Source organism: Endocarpon pusillum (assembly GCF_000464535.1).
Source record: "Endocarpon pusillum Z07020 unplaced genomic scaffold scaffold4259, whole genome shotgun sequence".
Taxonomy (NCBI): Eukaryota; Fungi; Ascomycota; class Eurotiomycetes; order Verrucariales; family Verrucariaceae; genus Endocarpon; species Endocarpon pusillum.
Genome location: NW_006916409.1, coordinates 21113 through 37494, shown reverse-complemented (window position 1 = coordinate 37494; position 16382 = coordinate 21113). Strand labels below are relative to the sequence as shown.

General features: G+C 49.9%; 5 protein-coding genes across 5 annotated transcripts; all 5 read left to right on the top strand.

Moving 5' to 3' along the window:
- Positions 1-810: 810 nt before the first annotated feature.
- EPUS_08340 (uncharacterized protein) lies at positions 811-2242 on the top strand (the record flags this gene model as incomplete). Its single annotated transcript, XM_007805372.1, has 3 exons — positions 811-819; positions 876-1592; positions 1649-2242. 3 exons carry the CDS (start codon positions 811-813, stop codon positions 2240-2242), a joined length of 1320 nt encoding a protein of 439 aa, XP_007803563.1.
- A 617-nt stretch (positions 2243-2859) lies between these two features.
- On the top strand, positions 2860-3741 carry EPUS_08339 (uncharacterized protein; the record flags this gene model as incomplete). The annotated part of the gene is made up of 1 exon (XM_007805371.1): positions 2860-3741. One exon carries the CDS (start codon positions 2860-2862, stop codon positions 3739-3741), a length of 882 nt encoding a protein of 293 aa, XP_007803562.1.
- Positions 3742-5076: 1335 nt separating this feature from the next.
- EPUS_08338 (P-type cation-transporting ATPase) lies at positions 5077-7734 on the top strand (the record flags this gene model as incomplete). Its single annotated transcript, XM_007805370.1, has 1 exon — positions 5077-7734. One exon carries the CDS (start codon positions 5077-5079, stop codon positions 7732-7734), a length of 2658 nt encoding a protein of 885 aa, XP_007803561.1.
- A 1521-nt stretch (positions 7735-9255) lies between these two features.
- EPUS_08337 (uncharacterized protein) lies at positions 9256-11433 on the top strand (the record flags this gene model as incomplete). The annotated part of the gene is made up of 2 exons (XM_007805369.1): positions 9256-10767; positions 10822-11433. 2 exons carry the CDS (start codon positions 9256-9258, stop codon positions 11431-11433), a joined length of 2124 nt encoding a protein of 707 aa, XP_007803560.1.
- A 2010-nt stretch (positions 11434-13443) lies between these two features.
- Positions 13444-14442, top strand: EPUS_08336 (uncharacterized protein; the record flags this gene model as incomplete). Its single annotated transcript, XM_007805368.1, has 1 exon — positions 13444-14442. The coding sequence occupies one exon, from the start codon at positions 13444-13446 to the stop codon at positions 14440-14442; it is 999 nt and encodes a 332-aa protein (XP_007803559.1).
- Between the last annotated feature and the right edge of the window lie 1940 nt (positions 14443-16382).

The following is a 16382-nucleotide window of genomic DNA, read 5'->3' as shown; positions in this document are numbered from 1 at the left end:
TGCCAACGATGGAGACACTGGACATCGTAGAGGCTCTGTTTGCAATCATACATACGGGAAACACTTCATAGTTCTGTTGCTGTCTGAGAGACCTCCTGAATTATCTTCTGATCGCTGAAATCTCTCAACATGATAAATCACAAGCAGTATGTGCTACTATGTGCTCAGACATAGCCACGTGTTAGCTTCGAGCCCACGAGTTGGTGATTAAATGATACGGAGTACGGAGTACGGAGTAGTTCAAGATAACAAGCGGCGCAGGAGACGCGGTCCCCTTTCGGCCTAACCTAGCGCGGTTCCTTATCTCACGCCATGCTTACGGAGTGCGGATACTGTGTACGTAGTAAGTTGTGCTGTGCTCCTGACCCTAACATCCCAAATGCCCCCTGACAATGCCATACAGTGGTGAATGGCTGCCAGAGAGTTCCCTTCGTCTTCATGGCCATCTGCTCGGCATCAGGCTGCTTCGGATGGTGTCACCAAGCTATCAAGACTCCAGCATTTATCTCTGGCACCTGATAAGCCAGCAATTATGACTCCAATTGATATCCAAATTGATACCTTTCCGAAAACTTCAGGGTCGAGATTAGGTAGCACCGCGTAGCTCGGATATCAAGCGAGCTCGTGGTAATACGAGGATGCTTGCTCTATTTAGATATGAGCTCTCTTATCCTCCACATGGCTGCCTCCTCTCCCTTGACTGCTCCTGTAGGTACTCCGTATAGGGCCTCAGATTATCTCCCCCAAAGGAATCCTCTCATACCGACCTATTCTCTCCGCTCAGCGTCGGTCATATAGCATTATATCAAAATGGACCCAGTAAGTCTCTTTGAATCTGCTTTCGTTATAACCACATTCTGACTGTCACGATGCAGCCAGCCTTTGATGAGTCGATGCCGACGGGTGGCAACCCGCTGGAAGTCGACGTGAATGCACAATACAGCGGCTTCGAATACCACTACATCTACCTAGTTTTCTGCGGCTTCATCGTCTGGCTAATCATTCCGGGTCTTGGTTTCCTCTATGGTGGTCTCTCGCGCAGGAAGTCGGCCCTCGCAATGCTGTTTCAATCCCTTCTGGTCGCTGCTGTCATAACATTCCAATGGATGTTTTGGGGATATTCCCTCGCCTATTCCAGAACTGCCGGACCTTTCATTGGGAACCTCGCGCATTTTGGCATGATCAAGGTGGGGTTTGCGCCGTCCATCGGCTCGCCATATATACCTGACCTGGTCTTCTGTCTTTACCAACTGTTGTTCTGTGCTTGTACCGTCATGATCGTAGTGGGAGGCTCGTTTGAGCGTGGCCGAATAATCCCATCTCTTGTGTTTGGATTTTTCTGGGCCACGATCGTCTACTGCCCAATCGCTTGCTGGACATGGAATCCGAACGGGTGGCTTTACAACCTACCGAGTCTTGATTTTGCTGGCGGTGGACCGGTGCATATCTCTTCGGGCTGGTCGGCGCTTGCTTATGCATTCGTCCTCGGAAAACGCAAGCACCAGGGCGAAAAGTCGTACGGCAAGCCACACAATGTTTCCCTCGTTTTCCTTGGAACTATGTTCATCTGGTTTGGTTGGTTCGGATTCAATGTAAGTCTCTAGCAGAGGTAGTCAATGCACTCCATCCCGTTCTCATGCCGCAACAGGGAGGCTCGGGCCTCAACGGTACCCTTCGCTCTATGCTAGCCGTCTTCAACACTAATACCGCTGCCTCTTGTGGTGTGCTCGGCTGGGTCCTTGTTGATTACATCAAGCACAGACGTCGGTTCTCTATTGTTGGAGCTTGCGAGGGCGCCATAGCAGGTCTTGTAGGTATCACGCCCGCAGCTGGTTACGTCTCTGTCTGGTTTGCCGCATTGATAGGGTTTTTGACTGCCATTGTATGTGCATTGTTACAAGATATCAACAAGTGGATCCGTATCGACGAAGGACTTGATGTCTTCAAGCTCCATGGAATTGGTGGCATGATGGGGTCCTTCCTGACCGGCATTTTCGCCACTTCATCGATCTCATCTCTGGATGGAGCCACGTTGGCATCCGGCGGCATTGACGGGAATGGCATTCAGGTTGTAAAGCAACTTGCAGAAATCACGGCCATCTCAGCTTACTCATTCGTGGTCTCATGTGCCTTGCTCTACATCCTCGGCTACATTCCCGGTCTACATCTGAGAGTCTCCAACGAAGTTGAGTCGATGGGAATGGATCTGGATCAATTCTTCGATGAACAAATAGGGGACTGATTAAGGTTTGACGCAGAGCATGGGATCGTACGGCAAGGGCAATGTGGTTGACCCGTCTTTGACCTCTACACCGGAATCGCCAGAGCAGAAGAAAGGTGACTCGCAGAAAAGCAGCGATTGGCCAATAAATCATTACCACCCAGGAGGACCTAGTGAAGGAAGACCTTTCCGCATATAAATAATGATTGTGTACGTAGTAAGCGGCAGCCACAAGCAGCGCTGTTGAAAAGCTTCGCTAACCCCTGCCTTTACCTCCATGCTCGCCGTGCTCTGGGCCCGCTATGGGGATTTGTACTCGAGAAGGATACTTGATTTGGCTGAACACAATGGTCCTCATCCTGAGAGCATTCGCTTGCCGGGCTTTGAAGCTCATGATGTCGTCCAGCATCTGAATGTTGCATGACTGGTTACTCCGTACAGACTTCAAGTTAACAGTCGAGGTGAGGCTATTTACGTCACATGTGATTATTAATCGATGATAGTCGCCAGTCGAATAAATAGCTTGCAAATGATTACTATGCTGCCTTGCTCTCTCTACTCTACTCCTAGTACTTGAGAGAAAAAAGTCCTAAGGGCAGCTTGTCCTTTGTTGGCTGTCTAGAGGGCAGGGTAAAAAGATGGCAGAATCAACAGATCACCCGCTAGCAGGCTGCTGGCAGCCAACACGGCTCCAAGCTCTCTACTATGGCTCCGGATCTGTCAGAAAGCATCTATTATGGTGTCTACCCTCTCCGGAGTCAAAAGCCTTCATTATTACTGGGTCATCTCTCGCACAGAGAACGCCTTTGGTTAAGCAAGTGGAAGACATACCAGGCAAAGACCACCACGCTGGCACGTTTGCCAATATCAAACAGCATGCACCGGTAGCACAGCTTGACGAAGCGACAGAAGCCGTCACGAAGGACTCCGCGGTCAATACTCTGATCAGTGTTGGTGGTGAAGTCCCATTGACCCAGCCAAGGCCATTTCCTACCGCCTCCATGAAAAGTCCAACATGTTTCTCCCCCACATCACTATCCCAACCAACCCTGAGCGCCGCAGAATGCACCGTTGGTGCAGGTTATACCAGAGATGACGGCACAAAAATAGGTGTTGCAGATCCGGGGCTCGCACCGCACGTCATCATCTACGATGCTCAATTTGGCATGCATACACCACAGAAGCTGGGGCTCTCAACCGGCATCCGTGCAGTCGACCATGCAGTGGAAATGTTGTACCACCCCACAGCTACCGAAGTGCCGGCCAAGCAGCTGGTCTTGACCGCACTGGGCAACTATTCGAGTGTCATTCGAGTGTCTACCGAAAAGCAAGAACGATTTCAAGAACGAGCACTACATCACAGAATTGCAGCTGGCGGCCTTCAGCTCGCTGTATCCACTGGGCACGAACGTTCAGAGTGGACTAGGTCTCAGTCACACTGTTGGTTATGCGCTCGGCTCGCCGTAATTATGGCATACCCCACGGCATCACCAGCTGCATCACGCTTGCGGGTGTGGTGAAGCTAAAGGCAAATAATTCCGCTGAGACGAAACAGATTGCGAGGGCTTTGCCGTTTACAGGTAAAGGATCGAGGACTGGAAATGATAGGGAGGGATGCGGTTAAGGTAGGGAATGCGATTGAAGAGCTTGTTGATAGGCTTGGATTGGAGACAGAATTATCCGAATACCGGGTAGGAGAAGATCAGATCCCGAAGATAGCAAAGGTGGCCACAAAATCGGATGGTGGGGAGCTACATGACGGAGTGGTGGAGCTACTAAGGAGTAAGTTGTAGCACCAAAAGCGTGCTTGGGAAGAGAAACCTCCATGCCTCAATAACAGTGCAATGGCTCTGAACAGTTCATGCTTCGCTGTCTACCTTGATTTTACCCGGCCATGTCGGGTTGAGTGACGATGAGTGATGCACAAACGAGCGGTGCCTATTGAAGCTCCTTGTCCCTCGGCAGCTAATCCTGCCAACCACAAGTGCCTCGTTTCTACCATCCTAAGGCCGTCATGATGATAGGCAATCAACGTTGAACGAAAACGTCCGAGCAGAAGTCGGAAGTCAGAGCGGGAGCGTGAATGACAGCTTACCACATTGGGTTGGTGCAAAGCTTGTTGCAAACCTACTACGACGGTTATGTTTCAAGTTCGACGTCAATACTCACTCCTTGGCCTTTGCTCGACAATAAGGTATCGTCCGCCACTTGCAAAGCACTCTGTTTTGTCTGTTGACCTCGGTGGAGATCGCCTCCATCAGTCTCCACCGTGGATGCTATTCACTATCCGGCGCAACCTGAATGCTGAAAAGCATATGCAAGTTGCAATGACAGTTTTGTTGACTTCAGCTTCCGCGGATCGGAACAGATATAAGAGGTATCTGCGTTAAAGCGCAATGCAATAGCAATTGGTGACACAACCTACAGGCGGCCAGATGCAGGAACAGAAGCTAAAAGGTAAGAGTGTTCGTCAAAGCAAACTAAAACCCATCGTATTGCAGCAGAAAAGTTCCGAAGTCTATGAGGAGAACGAAAATTCTTCACTTCTTTCGGTCCCGAGCGATACCAAGCAAGTAGCAAGCATCTGGACGACGTTCATAATGAATATGCTGTTCCTAAGGAGGCAAACCTGGGAATCCGGGAAGCTCCATCTGCAGGTGACTCAAGGCACTGCTGTTCCCCATTCGAGATCGAATGCACTGGTCTTTGAACTGATCCTCTCAGAGCTGAACTTTTGATAGCAGAGTTTGTGCTCCCAATTGACTTACCTCTCAAAGAACCTATGGTGCTGCAATCCCCTGCTGGAGGAGGAGGAGCTTAGGACTTGGGGCCGCGAGGCAGAACTTCGTGGAAAAATGGCAGCTTGTTGCGGAGGAACACCACACGCAGGGCGGGATCGTTGTACATCAAACACCTCCTCTTCGCCACACCGACCATATTTGCAGAAGTCTTGCTGCAGCAAAGAGGAGGACATCCATGCTGAGACTTCCTCATGCGACACTAACAAGAGTTGCTTGCAGGACGTCTGGCGCATCGACTCTGATCACCAAGAAGAGTATATCAGACTCGATTCTAAAGACATTGAGAGTGCTACAACAATCATCGAACACGTCACCCTCAATGTGGAAGGTCTTACTTGCGCGGGCTGCGAGAACAAGCTTTTCCGGTCTCTTGATGCAATTCTTGGAGTTCACAATGTCCAGACGAGTCTTGTCATGTCACAAGCGGAATTTGACCTTGATTCGGCCGCCGGGTCCGTGGACAAAATCATTCAATATATTGCAAAAACAACTGGTTTCACTTGTCATAGAATCAGCACTCATGGACAGAGTCTGGATATACGGGTTTCTGGCGACGCCAGAGATTTCATCAATCGAAAAAGACCTCTCGGAGTAGAGTCGTTGCTCGCCCTCAATAAGCAGACAGTTCGCATTACATACAACGCTAAATTCGTCGGTGCCAGAGATCTACTCGACTACTTGTTTGATCAGCCAATAAACCTCGCTCCTCCCCGGCTTCACCCAGAAGTTGAGTCTGGCATTAAACAAGTCCGGAGGGCGGCATTTATGACAGCCCTCTCTACCATGCTGACGATACCTGTACTCATCCTGGCTTGGGCACCGCTGCCCGAACATGAGGTGTTGTACGGCGCGATCTCGCTCATACTAGCGACGGTTGTGCAGATTGTTGTTGCTGGACCATTTTACCCAAGCGCGATCAAAGCTCTCTTATTCACTCGCGTGATTGAGATGGACTTGCTTGTTGTTCTGAGCACCTCTGCAGCATACATATTCTCTGTCATAGCGTTTGGATATCAAGTACGAGGGCGTCCGCTGTCAACGCACGCTTTTTTCGAAACGAGCACATTACTTGTCACTCTAATTATGCTTGGGCGTTTGGTGAGTGCATTCGCTAGACACAAGGCTGTCGAGTCGATCTCCATAAGGTCTCTGCAGATTGGTACAGCGCTACTCGTCGACAGTGATGGTCGAGGCGGTCAGAAGATTGATGCTCGAATGCTACAGTACGGTGATACATTCAAGGTCATTCCTGATGCTCGGATACCGACAGATGGGATTGTCGTATCTGGAGAAAGTGAAGTGGATGAATCAAACGTGACTGGCGAGGTCATCCCAGTTGAGAAATCTCCGGGTTCCAGTATCGTTGCAGGGAGTGTCAATGGCTCGGGAACGCTCATAGTCCGCTTGACGCGCTTGCCCGGTGAAAACACTATCAGCGAGATTGCAGCCATGGTTGATGCAGCAAAATTCTCCAAACCCAAAATACAGGAGCTTGCAGATCGTGTTGCATCATTCCTGGTGCCAGTCATTGTAGTCCTTTCGTTGATCGCTTTTGTCATCTGGATTGCAGTAGGCAAAGCCATCCAGCACCGGTCCACAGGTTCGGCAGCAGTGAATGCTATGACCTATGCGATATCGGTACTTATTGTTTCCTGTCCTTGTGCTATAGGGTTGGCAGTGCCGATGGTGGTTGTTATTGCTGGTGGTGTTGCCGCTAAACATGGTGTGGTTTTCAAAACAGCTGAAACGATGGAGATAGCACGAAAGGTTTCCCACGTCGTCTTTGACAAGACTGGCACCCTTACCAAGGGAGAGCTGTCTGTCTTGGCCGAAGACCACTTTTCTGAGTCCCAATCAGTTGCCGCATCTATCGCTCTTGGGCTCACGATGAACAGCAAGCATCCTGTCTCTGCAGCTCTAGCAGCTCATCTTCAGGCGCGAGGTGTTGAGCCCGTCCTCATCGAGAACATGAAATCCGTGACAGGCAGTGGTATGGAAGGCACCTTGAATGGTGTGAGTGTTCGTGGAGGTAATTCTCGGTGGCTGGATGTCCGGGGCGTGCCACGAGTCACATCGTTGCTTTCCCAAGGCCTCACGGTCTTCTGCATATCGCTTGACGGAGACCTACTCTCTGTTTACGGCCTGGATGATTCGCTACGACCAGATGCCATGTCTATTGTGGCCGAGCTCCAACGGCGTGATATTGCCGTCTCACTTGTCAGTGGAGATGACGATGGCGCAGTGCGAAAGATTGGACATCAACTTGGGATTTCTCCTCTCCAGGTGAGATCAAGGTATTCAGCTAGGGACAAGCAGAGATATGTCAAAGCTATCATGGATCACAAGGATGGGGAAAAGGTTGTGTTATTCTGTGGAGACGGTACCAATGACGCCGTGGCCCTTGCTCAAGCCAATATCGGCCTTCACATGAACAGCGGGACAGATGTGGCCCAGAGTGCCGCTGATGCAGTCCTCGTGAGGCCTGCTCTTTTTGGCATAATTATCCTCATCGATCTCTCCCAAGCAGCTTTCCGCCGGATCATCTTCAACTTCTCTTGGTCCTTTGTCTACAATACGTTTGCCATCCTGCTTGCTGCTGGAGCCTTTGTCAATGTGCGGATTCCTCCTCAGTACGCTGGGCTGGGTGAGTTGTTCAGTGTTCTGCCGGTGATATTGATTGCATTGCAGCTGAGGTGGTTCAAGAGGAGCTGATTGTCATCTAGAGAAGTATGGGATGACTTCTTTTGCGGACATCTGCAGCTTTAGAGTTGGGGAGAGATTCAGTTGCTTACATAACTTGATTATGGCTTCCATCATCATATGTGCCTCTTCCTCGTAGTCCTTCCTATCTACCATCCTTATTGCCAGGATTATACGGAGTGCTCTGCTGGGTATTTACGCTTCATAGCCAAAGCTTCCCGTGCACTGAGTCATGACGTGCTCACTCCTCACAATTTGTCTCCGAACGTTGATTCAACGAACATGGTTTCGGCCCCTGAACGGCTGATCGACCAGACTTCTGGGCTCTAGGTGTACACATGGCTGCATGCGCTCATTTGCATACTCTAACTGCATCAAACCAGCCCTATTCATATCTCTGCCCTGAACAAATGAGCTGTATCCTTAGCAGACATGCGGAGTAGCATCTGAACCGATGGCGACACACTGGCTCACACTCCGTAATCTTAATCTTACCATGTCTCACAATCGGAGAACTACTACTATTGCTAGTTAGTAGATAAGCAAGAACGAGCAACTTGGCAGGGGCATAGCCGCTGACCTCGGCGCACTCAAATAATAACTGCTGATAGACATCATAAAATTACGTTCGCAGATGGCTTCCAAGTGAGGATGATAATCGATCTTCTTGCAGTGTTTCTGCTTGGGGTTCTCCACTGCCTTTTCTCTCTCCACATATTTCTGTTTCTCTTCTGCTCAAGTGAAATGCCCTGCACATAGAAAACAGACCTCGGAAACCGAAACCTAAACCTGGTGCCTGCAGTATCTAGCGAAATGAGTGGTCCAGTGCCGCTGAATCTGTGGATCACGGAAAAATGATTGGTTGAGTGAAGAGGCGGCGGACAATGGCGATTGTGCTAAGTTGGAGCTTGTGGAGGGTAATCTCAGGGACACAGGGACTACCCGGCTAAGTGGAAGCCTAAACTGATGGTGTGCGGAGCCAAAATCACTTTTATGGCTACAAGTCAGGAACACCGACCAATCAACACCTTGACTTCTCCACGCCGAGCTGGCACTAGAACTTTAATTTCCTCTATCCAGATTGCCCTTCTCCAGTAACTACCCCCAGACCTGACAACAGACCCTGTCCTTCTGCTGGTCCTGCTTAGGGTCCTGCTCGTAAGGAGAGAGGGGAACGGCATTTCCTCCTCCTCCTGGCCTCCTGGCCGGCCATTTCCACCTTTCCCTCTTCTCCCCAGGCGTCATCCTACCTCACCACCTTCACCTGTGCCTACAGCTGAGTCTGTACAGCGCGAACTCGCTGATTGTCGTCCTTCGTTTATCGGCAATCAACAGACGCATACACTCTTTCACCTGATTATCGATTCTCCTGGTCGACCCGTTCATTTCCGCTCACTTTTTCGCCCAGGTGCGCGCGACCCACAGAGAGAATTCTGAATATCCGCCCAAAAATTCCACAGTTTGGTCAGATCTGTAAATCACATTAATATCCAGACTCTTGGAGGGCCTCATTACCTTGCCTGATCGTCCGCGATGGGGTATATTCGTCACCTTCGTCACCGCAGCCTGCACGAGATGCATAACGAGATCGGGAACATTGTTATCAGAGACCCTCAGAAATCAGATGGGAATAGCAAAGACAACGGCAAAGGCAATGGGAATGGGAATGGCAAAGGTGGTGGCAATAGCAAAAGCGATACCAATATCGATACCACAACCAGTGCCGCCAGCACATCCGTCACTGACAATGTCAACGATCCCGTCTCAAACGTCGTCTCTGTCGTTTTTGTTACTGCATCTCCCACGTTCACAGGTGATGTGGGCGGCTATGTCACCCTGACTGATCCAACTCCTGAGGCTTCTCCTGAGCCCTCCCCCGAGCCATCTTTCACGTATACTGTCGATCAACCACAAAACTTTGAGCCCAGCAGTAGTCAGGCCGTCTGGTCACCGGCAAGCAGTACGGTGGAATTTGTTGAAACGACAGCTCAAGCACCATCATCTACCAATTTCGAGCCAGCCACAACATATATACCATCACCGGCCAGCAATACAGCAGCTGTTATTGTTGCCGACTCATCAGCAGCTCCTTCGTCGATTTTGGCATCTTCGGTAGCTTTGGCTGTGTCATCCTCAACCCTCCTCTCTTCCTACCTGCCAAAATCGAGCACTATTGGTGTCAGTCGTTCGCTTGCAAGCATGACTCCTTCATCCACGGCGGCAGCAGCAGCGGCAGCATCCTCTTCCGAAGACATGTCTTCTGGTGGCAAAGCTGGTTTGGCCATCGGTATAATCGCAGTCATCGGTCTAATTGCCGGCGGTGCTCTGTGGTTGATTTGGAAAAAGAAGAAAAGCACTAAATGGCAAGAGACAGATGATGAAAAGACCGGATTTGGTAACACTGTGGGAGCTATGGCCAGCAAGCCGCAGAGCGCAAAGTCATTTGGTGCTCAGTCAGAAAATCAAGATGCTTCTGCATCTCGTCTTAGTCCTGGTCCTGTCACTCAATTCACCCCTGATCTTGCTGGCGCCAAGAAGGGGCTGAGCGGCAATCCCCTCAACAAAACCAACCAACCAACAGGCATGGCTGCTGCTGGTGCCAGTCGCAACCTAACTCCTGAGAACCCTAGCGGCAGTCCATGGGAACGCCGTGCAGGCGGTGAGAGCGGTGAGAGCGCTGGGAATCCTTTCAAGGACCCTGTCAACCCCTTTGGTGACCAATCAAAAGTTGCTGCTGCTCAATCACCACCTGACGTAACGGTTACTCCCCCAATGTCTGCGGATGGGCCTGCCCCGGCTGCTGTTAGTGCTGTTACTGTGGGCGCTGCTGTTGGTGCAGCCGGCGTTGCTGGTGCCGCTATTGCCGCTGGAGCTGGAAAGAATGGTAATGGTCATCCCAAGAACCGTCCAGGTAGTCCAGCAGGTGGTCCCCCTCCAGGAAATGTCCATCGCGTTCAAATTGACTTTAAACCGTCCATGGAAGATGAACTTGAGCTTCGCTCTGGCCAGCTTGTCCGACTTTTGCACGAGTATGATGATGGATGGGTATGTCAACACTATCTTCATAGATCCATTTCACCGGCTAACATACTTTACCAGGCTCTCTGTGTTCGTCTTGATCGTTCTCAACAGGGTGTTGCTCCTCGAACCTGTCTTTCAGCGCGCCCTGTCAAACCGCGTCCAGCCAATGGTTCTCCACGACTGGGTCCAACTGGACGACCGATGACTCCCAATGGTGGGCGTTCAATGAGTCCCGCTCTTGGTCGTCCGATGTCACCTGCTGGCGGTCCAGGTTTCCGTCCAAAATCACCTGCTGGCAGTAATGGGCCATCTCGACCCGGAACAGCAAACAGCAATCGACCCTTCTCACCACCCAGTCCCAGTCAAGTTACAATGATGCCACAAACTTCACACCAGATGGCTCCTGGTCAATTCAACCAGGCTCCTCGTCCGCTGTCACCAGGTCCAGTCGCTCGTGGTCCGCACATGCAACAGCCAAAACGAAGCGAATCTCCCGGTCCATACCTTGCTAACTCAGGGCCAGTGCCCATGTCCCCAAATCAACGACGGCGAAGCAATTCAGCTAGTGCTGTTCAGGCCAGACGAAATAGCCCACCTGGTGCAAGTCCACTAGGTCGTGAAGATCCAACGCCAGGTTGGAAGCCTCCAAAACCAGAGGCTCAAAATTCTATGCCTGGTGTTGCTTTGTGAAGAGAAAGAGACCGCACGGATCTCAGATAATGTTTAGGCAGGAGTCTGGTGCGCCTGGATGATGATGGTAATCAACGTATGGGATGACTTCTGTGAGATGGTGGGAAGTTCTGACCCTCTGACCCGGGAGGTAGACAAGATGACTTGCTTTCATTTGCTGTCGTAGACCAGCGACAGTTGCTTCATTGTTGTTTGTTTCTACCAAAGATGCGAGAGACGTGCCTTTAACAGAGCTATTTGCAGAGCTAATCTCGACAGTGGCATGTCACATTTCGAGCTGGATAACCAAGCTAGGAGCGACCTGGTAATGGAACTCGCCTGTACCATAATGCTGGACAGAATTCAAATCATTACAAATCATTACAAATCATGTGCTCATGGACCTCACCTTTCCCTGCATTGATAGCTGTTCGCTTGCGTATGATCTTGTGAGCTGAGCCGCGACTGATCTCCACGTTGAGCACGACTAGACGATCATATGTAGATTGATCCCCTATCTGAGTCAACTACACCACTCTCTAAACTGAAGACCATTGTGTGATTGACATTTCAGTTCCTGCTCATGATGTAGCCCCTGTGTTGCCCGAGTCGCTCAGACGGGTTTAGTGGGCATGCTACACACGCGATCATGGAATAGGCTAGTGGTTGACTATGCAGCCATTGTTCCACATGTTCACGACTACGTAGGGACAAGAACTCTTATTTCGGCCAGATTTGTTATTGAATCTAATATAAAGTTGATCAAAGATGTATTTGATTTGATGAATCCACCGCTGTGGTGGTGTTGTTGTGGTTGTAATAGACGGAAAAGTTGATAAATTGTAGCATTTGCACCAAAGCCAAGGGCTCAGACGTAAGATCGCGTAGTCAGCAACAAGCCCATTTCGAGCATGGCGTGTGTGGCGCAGCCCGCTAAGCCCGTCTGAGGAACTGAGGCAGCATTTAGTTGGAGGAGAGTTTCCTCCTGTATCCACACTGCCACCGCCATTTAGGACAGAAAGCCTCGTACGATAAATTATTTCATTATTATTATTATCTGAGAGCTTAGTTTGATTTCCAAGAGACCGTGATAGAACCAGCTCAGTGACAGTAGCGTCACGGAGCAGCACGAACTGAGAGGAGGTTACTAGGGCGGCGCTTCTTGACTGTGGTCACTAAGCTACGAAGGTAATGCTCAGTGTGCTCCCTGGGCACGACCGAGCAACGAATTCCCTTCAAGTTTGTTCTTATCAACGGACACCTTTCCATAGCTTGGAGAGTTCCTTCCTTCTTCCGTCGTCAACTCATGTCATCATACTTATAGTGTACCTCACGTGACTGACTTCGAGTTGTGATACGCCCCTACCTTACCAACCAACCCATCACTACTCTGCTACCAGTTAGCCCGTTCGAGTACAGTAACACCAACCTATATAAAACACCGTGTAAACCGGGATCCAAGACTCCTTAAGCTTGTATGTAAAGTGCAGGAACATTCACCAGCTGATCTGGAGGCAGCAAAAGAAGTCAAGCTCAGCCTCGCGCCAAGTTGTCACAAGATTTGGACGCCTGTCACGTGCGTTCTGGTAGCCCTGCTTGGCGCTACTTCTCAGATTACTAGCTCTTGTTGCTGGTGGGCAGCTTCTTCTCCTCCCTACTACTAGTATGCGAGATTCAATCAAATCAATCAGAACCATTCCAACGCCCTATCGTGCCCTAAGGATCAACAGAATATGGCCCATTAGATTTGCAACAACATTGTGGTTGACGCCGGTTAGGCAGATATTAAACCCGGAAGCGGATACGATGGTGGTGGCCTATGGTGGCCTATGGTGGTAAGTACGCAATCCATCACCCACCATTTATTCGACCTTGCGGCTGCTGCCTGGTGGAAAGACATTACTTTCTTTGATTTTATCCGATTTGGATCTTGCCTTTCCTTCATAGTAACGAGCTTTCATCCTAACATCAAGAGCCTTCTGGTTGCACTGTCGGTCGTTGTTTACTTCTGATCATCTGGGAAGCTTCATCATGTTACTTTGGCAGAGACTATATGCCTTTCTCGGCTTCAAAAAGTCCTATAATGCCCTTTTCTTCTGCATGTTTGCCTCGCCGCTTTTCCTTTTCGCTCTTTCTCAGCTCCTTCAATGCTTCACAATCCACGGCATCCAGGTATCTCAAACAGCCCCCGGAGAAATGTATTGGTTTCAGAAAGGCAGCGGACGAGTCGGGATATCTATTCACCTCGCTGCGATTCTGCCATGCGCCATTCTCGCAGTTCTACAGTTTGTACCGGCCATTAGGCAGGCGATGCCCTCTTTTCACCGGATCAACGGCCGCATCGTTGTGGCGCTGCTTCTAATCGCCAACGTCGGCGCACTGATGATTGCCCGACACAGCTTTGGTGGCACAATCGATATCCAAAGCGCTGTCGGATTTCTTGTCATGATTACCACCATTGGCGCGGCTCTAGCTTATTACAACATCCGACGACTTCAAATCGATCAGCATCGGGCTTGGATGCTCCGCACAATGGTCTATATGGGCACCATCCTCACAGCACGAGTGGTGCTGGCGCTCTCAGCCGTGATAGTCTCCAGCCTGGGGGAATACCGAAATGTGTGGCCCTGTGAAATGATTGAGTGGACCTGGAAGAGCTATGGCGCCGACGACTACCTCCAATCATACCCTCAATGCGCCGACAACTCCGCAATCAACGGCACTTTCGCACCCGTGCTCGCAAATATATTCAGCAGCACTGACCCTGCAGAGATCGGCGCCAGCTTCCAAGTCCCCGTCGGCATGGCCTTCTGGGTCTCCATCGCCTTGAACATGGCAGGCATCGAGCTCTACCTCACCCTGACACCGCGTGAAGCTACCAGGCTGCGCATGGAAAGCTATAGGAGACAGGCTGCTGCCGGGTATGGAAACCCAGGGAGCGAGGGTCTTGTCCCGGAGAAATTCGGCGATGCTGATCCTTGGGTGTATCCTGGGCGGCGGGAATACCTTGACTACGGGGCGTGCGAGTGACATGCACGCTTGACAGGGCCATCGCTTGGAGTAGTACGGAGTATGTATCCGTAGTCTCCTATTATTATTTATTTTTGTTTACTTACCTTTACGGCGTAAAAATGGCCAATCCTTGGACTAAAGCCGAGCTCTTTCACTTCTTTTCTGGCTCTGACATTACGGACGAAGCATACGACGCTGTGGCCATATTTCTTTTCTTGCGAACAGCAAATTTGATGGTGGTGGCGTAAATCAATATATAAGAGAGCAGGCTGACCACCAGGTCCACCTTTCTCTATTACTGCCGTGTCAATCACATCTGGCTTGGTGACATCAGTAGTTAAAGCTGGGTGACGACTCCGTCGTTTTCGCCGGCAGATACGGCCCTTTTCGTAGGGTACTGTCACTAGTGGTGGGACTGTATTATGTAGTATGTATTAGCCTAGCCGTAGGCACAATTCCATCTGGACGCCTTTTGGCAGAACCTTTGGAGTTTGACAAAGCCTTTCTTGTGCGAGATGTCTCTGGATTCGTGTATATCCGCAAACGTCACTTGGTCAATATCGGCGCCCTATCGGTGCGAAAGATGTGCATATCTATTCTCTGGGATGTCTGGTTCTGAATCAGCGACGTCTTTGAACAAGAATGCCACAGCGTCCAGCGCTGGTATGGAGAAAGTGCATCCTTGGTTCGTAGCTGGTCGAGGAACATCCACGACAAATTTGGCATTTTTTCGCTCAGACCTCGAAGTCACTCAGAGTGGAATCGACCTTGATGCTTTTCTTGTGATTCTCTTTCATCTAACTTAGGCAAAAAGGTTCTTGACTTTCTCGCGCTCCCAATCTAACCTAAGTGGTCCAAACATGCAAAGGGTTTAGAAGTGCTAAACCATTCCCGCACACACAGACTCTCCGACCCTAGAAACCTTAACTAAAACTCGACTTCCAGTTAAAGGTTCGTAGATCTTTAATTACTCTTCTATCTCTGCTTTGAATGTTTTACGATTCATACAATATAAAGAGACTAACTCTAAGATCAAAGTTACGTGCCTGAAAGGCACCTGCCAGTTGCAGACATATATAACAGAGGTTTTGTCGTCTTCAAGGCGGACAGAGAATAGACATACTTCATCGCCACTTGAGCTTAGTGACTTGACGCCTTCTATGCGTCTGGCAGATGGGCACTTTGTATTCTGGTAGCTTTGGTATTTTATAGTTTTGGTTCTTGTCAGACAGTAGCTAGTTTACGGTCCTCCGGTCCTCTGAGGGCCGTGGTCTTTTAGTCAACAATTCTTAATCTTACATGCATTGAAATATCTTGACTTGGTTGATGGTCAAGTCAAAGAAGTACAACTCGTGTCTCCGCCCCTCCAAGCTGCTGACAGAGCATGTAGACGTGCTAACATTCCGTCTTTTCCGCTTACTCAATACCGCGGATAGCCGAACAGCTCCTTTACCGAGGCTGCGATTGAAGTGAGCAACCAAGAAAAACAACTTTCTCCTTCCGCGTCTTTCCTTCTCCAACCAGAGTCTTATCTTGATTCTTTATCCTTCGTTTGCGCTTGGGCAAGCACAATCACTTTCTGTTCTTGTAGTCCTGTTTGTCGTTCTCGGTTTACCACGTTGTACCAAAATTGCATGTTTCCCGTTACTATCACAGTTGCGGGTCACAGTATCACATTTACTATTCTCTAATCTACTCGACCCCATATCTTCCTATCTTCCCGTCTTCCTATCTCCCTATCTTACTATCTTACCCCTCTCTCCTATTTTCGTTGTCTCTTTCTCTGTCCTCATTTTGGCCTCTCATCCGTCTGCTCATCTATCCAGATATCCCACGCAACATGCCCTCCTTTCCTTCCACAATCACCACCACCACTCCTCAGCCCCCTCCCTCGTCCAAATCCACTACAGTCCCACTAACAACCTACCTCTACACGCGCCTCTCCCAACTCGGCTGCC